This window comes from Leptonychotes weddellii, unplaced genomic scaffold (assembly GCF_054177405.1).
Source record: "Leptonychotes weddellii isolate Sample4059 unplaced genomic scaffold, ASM5417740v2 HiC_scaffold_7686, whole genome shotgun sequence".
In the NCBI taxonomy this organism is placed as follows: Eukaryota; Metazoa; Chordata; class Mammalia; order Carnivora; family Phocidae; genus Leptonychotes; species Leptonychotes weddellii.
Genome location: NW_028047025.1, coordinates 1,032 through 9,266, shown reverse-complemented (window position 1 = coordinate 9,266; position 8,235 = coordinate 1,032). Strand labels below are relative to the sequence as shown.

At 41.0% G+C, this 8,235-nt stretch overlaps 1 protein-coding gene across 1 annotated transcript; it reads left to right on the top strand.

The window, feature by feature from the left end:
- The first annotated feature begins 6,610 nt into the window (after positions 1–6,610).
- On the top strand, positions 6,611–7,606 carry LOC102744650 (olfactory receptor 1J4-like). Its single transcript, XM_006739497.2, has one exon. The coding sequence runs from the start codon at positions 6,650–6,652 to the stop codon at positions 7,604–7,606; it is 957 nt and encodes a 318-aa protein (XP_006739560.2). The 5' UTR covers positions 6,611–6,649.
- Positions 7,607–8,235: the final 629 nt, after the last annotated feature.

Here is an 8,235-nt window from a genome sequence, read left to right as displayed (position 1 = left end):
CTCCAAAGGCTAGTGAAACAAAAGCAAAAATGAACTTTGGGGACTTCATCAAGATAAAAAGCTTCTGCACAGCAAAGGAAACAGTCAACAAAACAAAGAGGCAACCCACAGAATGGGAGAAGATATTTGCAAATGACACTACAGATAAAGGGCTGGTATCCAACATCTATAAAGAACTTCTCAAACTCAACACCCAAAAAACAAATAATCAAGAAACTAATGAGTTTGAAATTGACTTCCCACCCCATCTTGAGTGGGCTCCCTCATCTCTTGTCTAGATGATGACCAAGGAACCTCTCCTAGACATTCTGAGTCTACTCTTCCCTTATCCATCAGAACTTTTAGTTACAAACCAGAGAAGCTGATACCAGCAGATGTGGGTATTTTCTCAAATATAGAAAGCTTATTTAAAAGATGATGCGTCTAAATGCAATGTGTCATCCTGAATTGAATCCTGGAACAGAAAAAAGACATTGGTGGAAAAACTGGTAAAATCCAAAAAAAGTTTGCAATTTAGTTAGTGGTAATCTACCAGTGGTAATGTCTTAGTTTTGCTGAATGTACCATGGGTGTGTAAAATGCTTAAAACAGGAGAAACTTGGGTAAAGAGTATAGAAAGTCTCTGTACTATTTTTGTAGCTTTTCTAGGCATCTAAGATTATTCCAAAATAAAATGTTTATTAAAAATAATAAACCAGTGAGTTTGGTTAGCTATAGTGGGTGGTGGGAATGGTTGTGGAGATGAGTATACCTATTTGTATAGTTTTGACCATGTTATCTTTCAACTTTTCAGATAACTATATAAGCAGGAATGAACAAAGCAAAATAGAATGAAAATAAAAGAATTAACCTAACATTTCTTTTTTTTTTTTTAAAGATTTATTTATTTATTTATTTATTTATTTGAGACAGAGAGAATGAGAGAGAGAGAGAGCACATGAGAGGGGGGAGGGTCAGAGGCAGAAGCAGGCTCCCTGCCGAGCAGGGAGCCCGATGCGGGACTCGATCCCAGGACTCCAGGATCATGACCTGAGCCGAGGGCAGTCGCTTAACCAACTGAGCCACCCAGGAGCCCTAACCTAACATTTCAAATGACATGACCAGACTGAAAGGGAAGATAAAATAACTCAAGTAATTCTAGATGCAAGTCCACCAGGTGGTTGCTCATAAATGAGCCATCATTTTGAGAGAGAGAGAGACGACAGAGAGACAGAAGTGCTGTATGGTGTTTGAAGTCCTCATTCCTAAGAGCAGTCAGGATATCTCACCAGATCTTTAAATACCACTGCCACTCTGTGGCATAAAAGACCCTGATCCTGGGGGTAAATGAGGAAAACACCCATGGTGCCCTGTGGCACAAACAATTATGAAAAGTGGTCCTGAAGGCTTTTTACCTATGCCCAGATCTCATCTCTCAAAATACATGTCAGAACATTTATTGAAAACACAATGGATGCCTAATATAAGGATGTAAGCAACAAGCCCCTTTGAAATTATTTTATCTCCAACATGATGCCAATATAGCAGTATCTTTTCTGGCTCATTGAGTCCCTCATTTTCCAACTACATTTATACATTCCTGTAAATCCCCAACCAACAAGGCTTTATGCCTCAAAGTCCTAAAGTCAGCCCAAGATTATTGTAAACCCAGTGACCTCACCTTCAACCAACACCATGATGGCCTGATGGGCCACCAGATGACATCAGATCCATGGTTGGACTCATTCCTGATGATGACATCAGACCCACAGCTGGACTTATCCATAATGGTGACCTTGATCTACCCACTGGACTGATCCAGGTGGAAATTTCCATGATCTCGAGTCCCTCATATGTCTCCTATCCAAGGCTCCCTTCACCCCCTAAGCCCCCTTCTGCTCTTGGTATCTCTTCTTTCCCAATCCAACCTCAACCATCACAAGCTACTCTCCCCTCTCCTTCCACCCTTGTACTTTCTGCTCCTTTCCCAAATGTCTGCACTTCAAGGCCCCATCTCTGATATACAACCAGCACTGAAGGATGCATTACAAAATAATTTTTATGTAAGCCTTACTGAGTGAACAGCCATGTTTTAAAGGATACAAATTGTTGGTATGCCATATGGTACTCTCTCAACTGACCGGCCACGCTGTAGTCTATCCAAATGATCTTTAAAAAACCTTCAAATAACACAACCCAGCCCCTATCCATCTATCTGGGTGGGCCATATCTCTGAACGTAAGCCTTGGATTTTCTCCTGGTCTTCCCTTTAAAATATTAATTCCAACTATCTAGAATATCCCCATATTATGTCCTAACCAAAATGCTTACTGGCAACTTATTAGTTCTTGGCTGCCCATGCCAAATGTCTAAGATTCTAGCCCATGAGGGTTATTCTCTTCCTCCCCCATATCCCTCACTCCTGCACTAATTTATTCCTCTAACACAGGCTTCTCCTCATAATTTGACTTGTACTATCTGCATTTGTGGCTCCTGCTCCTAAACAAAGCTCACCAATCTTATTCTTACCACCACGTATGTTATATTCTTGTCACCCGCCCTCATTCTGCTGACCACCATGGGGGTCACTGGTGCTGCCTTGGAGGCCACAATATTACACAACATAATAAAATAATTAATGCCAATCAGGAAATGCCCAGAATAATTTCCATATATATGATTCAAACTGCCACAGCCCTGGAAGCCCTAAATGAGAGACAATGCTCCCTGGCAGCTGTGATTGCTAATAATCGCCTAGCCTTAGATTATCTGCTGGCCAGCCAAAAGGGCATTTGTTCTCATAAGGGTACCTATTGCTGCATGCTGCTAAACAACACGGGCAAAGTTTCTCAGGAAGCACAACACATGATCTGTTTCTCTGGCAGAAATTTTCCCCCATTACCACCCCTCAACTACTACAAAGTCCCAAACCCATTCCCTCTGCTTTGCCCAAGCCAACTTGTGGCTTATACCCAGCCAGCTTTCCCAGGAGTCCTTTGTGGCTCATTCTTTCTCTTAAATTCTCTTCTTATGTGAAGCGTCATGAGCCCCTGACCTCTGAACCAAAGCATGTGCCTCTTGATAATACGCGCTGTGACATGTATATGAAAGATCTATAGCCCGAATCTTTAATACACACACACGCGCGCATGCACACACACACACACATGCACATGCACAAACATGCCAAAATGTTAGCCTTTGTAAAGTGTGGGTGAAGGGCATACAGGAAGTCATTCAATCATCCTTACAACTTTTTTCCAAGCATGAAATCATTAAAAAAATAAATTTAAAAAAATTGAATCCCAACTGGAATCATGCCCCAAAAAAGTTTGAGCTTGGAACTATGCCCAAGAAGAAAGAAGTCTAAGACATCCCTGGCTTTAGGGACACTGTCTCCTGTGACTCCAGTCCCCTCTGGTTCCTGGTCACAGTGTTCTCCAAATGGCAGTAAGAAATTGGCCAATTAACCCACAAAAGCTCCTCCCTTACTATGAAGAGAAGCTGAGAATTTGGCAAGTCTGGAAGAAGTGTCTGAACTCACTGATGATGATCACAGGTCAGAAGGAGCTGGAAATCCCACCAACAGCATAAAAGCGTTCCCCTTTCTCTGCATCCTCGCCAACTTTTGTTGTTTCCTGTCTTGTTAATTTTAGCCATTCTGACAGGTGTGAGGTGGTATCTCATTGTGGTTTTGATTTGTATTTCCCTGATGGCTAATGATGTGGAGCATTTTTTCATATGTCTGTTGACCATTTGTATGTCTTCTTTGGAGAAATGTCTGTTCATGTCTTCTGCCCATCTCTTGACTGGATTATTTGTTTTTTGTGTGCTGAGTTTGAGAAGTACTATATGTTGGCTAATTGAACTTAAATTAAAAAAAAAAAAAGAAGGAGCTGGAAATCTGCCTTGGCAATGGATCTGCCCATGTGCTCATGGGTTTGTGTATGAGTATCTCTGTGTTTGTGAGTGTGTGTTGTCTGCATGTATTGTGTATGTTTGTGTACATGTTGTTTGATAGTTGCATGTGTGTGTACTACGTATCTCACTCAGCCTGATTCTTTTCCTCAGTTAAACCCAAACTGGGCTTTGTTTTAGTGCATGCAGACCAAGTTGTCAGCTCCAACATGTGATTAAGGACTTCTGATTCATGTCTGTGATCTTAAATATTTGCCTCTGTTGTTTTGATGGGGGCATTTCCCTCACTGGGGTGGGGGCATCACAGCTGAGCAATGAGAGCTCCACCACTGGGGGAAAAGATGTCCAAACTTATCAAGGAACTGAGATCAGAGAGGGCTCAAACCTTTTCTCAGTGGGTGTGCTAGTGTGTGTGTGAGCTCGTCTGTGGGTGACACACTTGTATGTAAGAGCAGGAATGTATATTGTTTCCTTTTGTCTGTGTTTCTGTTACCATGTGTATGTTACCATGTGCATGGGTTGGAGATGGTGGTTTGATGACCATGCCTATGACCGAACAGGCTTACCCGACCCATGATGACACCTTCTCAGTGGGAAGGGGCCAAAGCATGCTTTTCAGTAATGGGACTGCGTGTGCTGCTTGTAGTGAGTGATTAAGTGTGCATGTGTGTTCTTGGTGGATGTTTCTTGTGAGATTTTGAAATTGTGTGTGGCCTTGTGTGTTTTTCGTGATGTGTATGTATATGATGAGTTATTGATATGTTGTATGTGAGTTGTGTATTTTACCAGGTAGGTTATGCTTGTGTGTTAATGGTGCATTGTGAGTGTATTTGTGGGTGATACATTATTGCATACTGTGTGATACATTATTGCATATTATGTGTTATAAATGACTTGTATGTATATCAGTATTTATGAAATGAAACAAATACTGGCTCTCTTTCCCTTACAATGGGACTCAAACACTGGTGCCTGAAATCCTCAAATCAGCAGTGTGTGTATGCATGCGTGTGTGTGTGTGCATGTGTGGTGTTTGTACGTGTGTTTGGAGGCTTCTGATTTGCACTCATGACCTCAAATAGTTCTTTCAGTGACCTCCTTCTGGGGTAAAATAAATGGAGATAACCAGTGCCCCAAGAGACTGTTTTCTAAAAAGGATCTGTTATCATTTTCATATACCTAAGTGTGACTGAGTGGCTCAGAGTTTTGTAACCCTTGCACGTTCACCTAACATACCAGGCAAAGAAATGTTAGTTGTCATGCCCAGTGAAGTTAGAGCACAGAAGCCCCACCAAATGGTGGCAGGACCTTGGGAAAATCACTCAATTCTTTGGCCTCAGTTTACATATCTATAAAATGGAAGCTTACAGGCCCTCAGTAAGTATTTATGGCTTGAACAGAAGTTAATGTATGTGAGAGCCTTTTGTCAGTTGGAAAATATATAAATATGAAAGGGAATATCTAGACAGGGCACTAAGAAAACTTTGGACAACTTCAGTTTCCTTGCAAACCTAAAATAACAGTGTGTCTGGCATTTACAAGCAATGAAATGGGAGAGTTCCATGTTAAAAGCCTGGGCACTGATCACACAGTATTAAGTTGAACTCCATGAAGTGACCACTATTTGATCATTTTAGCCTACAGAAAATGGCAATTATATATACAAGCTATAGTTCAATATATATATATGCATATATATATATGCATACATACATTACAGTTGACCCTTGAACAACATGGGTTTGAACTGCACAAGTCCACTTATACATGGGTTTCTTCCGACAAATACAGAACATACAGTAAGTGTGCTTTCTCTTCCTACGGTCTTTTGATAACATTTTTTTCTAGATTACTGTATTGTAAGAATATAGTATATAATACATATACAAAGTATGTGTTAATCAACTGTTTATGTTATTGGTAAGGTTTCTGGTCAACAGTAGGCTATTAGTAGTTAAGTTTTGGAGGAGTCAAAAGTAATATGTAGATTTTCAACTGTGTGCAGAGTTGGTGCCCCAACCCCCATGTTATTTAAGGGTTACCTGTATATTGCATATATGTGTGTGTATGTATATGTACATTCCATGTGTATGTTTATATATATTCCATCTAAGTATATGTATATGCATAGATGGAATATAGAGATGGAATATACTTATGTATACAAATATCGCTATCTCTGTGTATATGTATGTGTGTATATGTATCCCCTTTTATATGTATGGATATATATATTCACAAGAGGAATGTGACAATATTCCAACAATGCCACCTCAGCACTGACATTGCATGTCACTTTATAGCAGAAACAACTGATACCAATTTGCCAAGGGTCATCTACTATTTCTGCCACAGTGAACTGTTATGCTTTGACTCTATCTCAGTGTCATGAATTATCCCAGTAAGTGCATAAAAAATATACCCATAGAAGGAAGGGACCCTGCTTTTCTTGTTCGCTGCTGCATTCTCAGTCCTTAGTAGAGGGCCAGGTTCAGTCTCAATGTTCAATAAATAATGGTCAAATGAAAGAGTGAACACCCTCTTGCTTCTGTGCAATGAGATCTTGTTGGCTGCTTTTGGTTGTAATGTTTTCCCAGAACCAGACTGGGATAGAGTGAAGATGCATGCATCCACAGGTGTGAGAAATTAATAGGAATGTAGTTTAAAATGCATTGTCTTTTCAGAAATTTACAGTATGGACTGTATCCCTATCATTCTTCCCTTTTATTCCCAACCCTTCTTTATCCCCAGCATGCAAAAGCACAGCATGAGTCTGAAGAACCAGAGCAGCATGTCCGAGTTCCTCCTCCTGGGGCTCCCCATCCGGCCAGAGCAGCAGGGTGTGTTCTTCGCCCTGTTCTTGGGCATGTACCTGACCACGGTGCTGGGGAACCTGCTCATCATCCTGCTCATCAGGCTAGATTCTTGCCTCCACACCCCCATGTACTTCTTCCTCAGCCACTTGGCCTTCTCTGACATTTCCCTTTCATCTGTCACAGTTCCAAAGACGTTGATGAACATGCAGACTCAGCAACAATCCATCCCCTATGTGGGGTGCATTTCACAGGTGTATTTCTTTATATTTTTTGGTTGCCTTGACAATCTTCTTCTCACAATGATGGCCTATGACAGGTATTTGGCTGTCTGTCACCCTCTCCACTACACCACCATCATGAAGGACAGGCTTTGTATTATCCTAGTGGCTGGATCCTGGTTTTTCTCTTGTGTCCAAGCTCTGTTGCACACCCTCCTCGTGGAGCAGTTGTCCTTCTGTGCCGGGACTATCATCCCCCACTTCTTTTGTGATCTTGCTGTTGTGCTCAAGTCCTCCTGCTCAGACACCTCCCTCAATGAGCTGCTTATCCTCACTGAAGGAGGATTCATCTTCATCCTGCCATTGAGTGGTATCTTGGCCTCATATATCCGCATGGCAGGCATCATTCTGAAGGTCCCCTCCTTCAAAAGAATCTCCAAAGCCTTGTCTACATGTGGCTCCCACCTCTTTGTGGTGTTTTTATACTATGGGACAATTGCCGGTGTTTACTTTTTCCCTTCATCAGGCAACTCCAAAAACAAGAATATAATTGCTTCTGTGATGTACATGGTGGTCACCCCTATGCTGAATCCCTTCATCTACAGCCTGAGGAATAAGGATATGAAACATGCTCTTCAGAAAATTTTTAGAGCCAAAGACTCCCCCTTGGTGTGATTAATTTAACCCTGCTGTCATGGGCACTCATTGGGCTATAAACATGTTTCCTTTAAAAGTTGTGACTTGGGAGGGCAAGAGGATGGGTTAAATGGGTGATGGGTATTAAGGAGTACACGTGTTGTGATGAGCACCAGGTGTTGTGTGTGAGTGAGGAATCACTAAATTCTATACCTAAAAATAATATTAGACTGTTAACTAACTGGAATTTAAATAAAAACTTGGGGGGACTAACATAACATAATAAAATTAAAAAAAAAGAAATTATACACTTTGCTTAGAGAAAAACTGCCAATTAGCATTTATTACAGTGAACGGATATTACACTAAATTTTTGTTCTACAATTGTAACTAAAGCAAAGATATGAGCGAAATTCTATTCTTTTATTAAATGCCTGTAAGCACACACACACACAAAAAACTTGGGGGGAAAAGTTGTGACTTGGACAGCTCTTACTGCTGACACCATTCTTGACCTTGTCTCATTTTACATTTCTTCTCATGTTTTTCTTCACCTGATTGGTTTTTGTCCCTACTTGTTCTCTGAATTCTGTGTATTACTGTTTCTGCAGAGAAATCCCAAGCCGTCCTGTGATGTTCACTGCAAGTTTGTGAGACTTTTGAGCCCA

Excerpts from the sequence above, each read along its gene's own strand:
- LOC102744650 (XM_006739497.2), top strand. The coding sequence starts at position 6,650 with ATGCAAAAGCACAGCATGAGTCTGAAGAACCAGAGCAGCATGTCCGAG.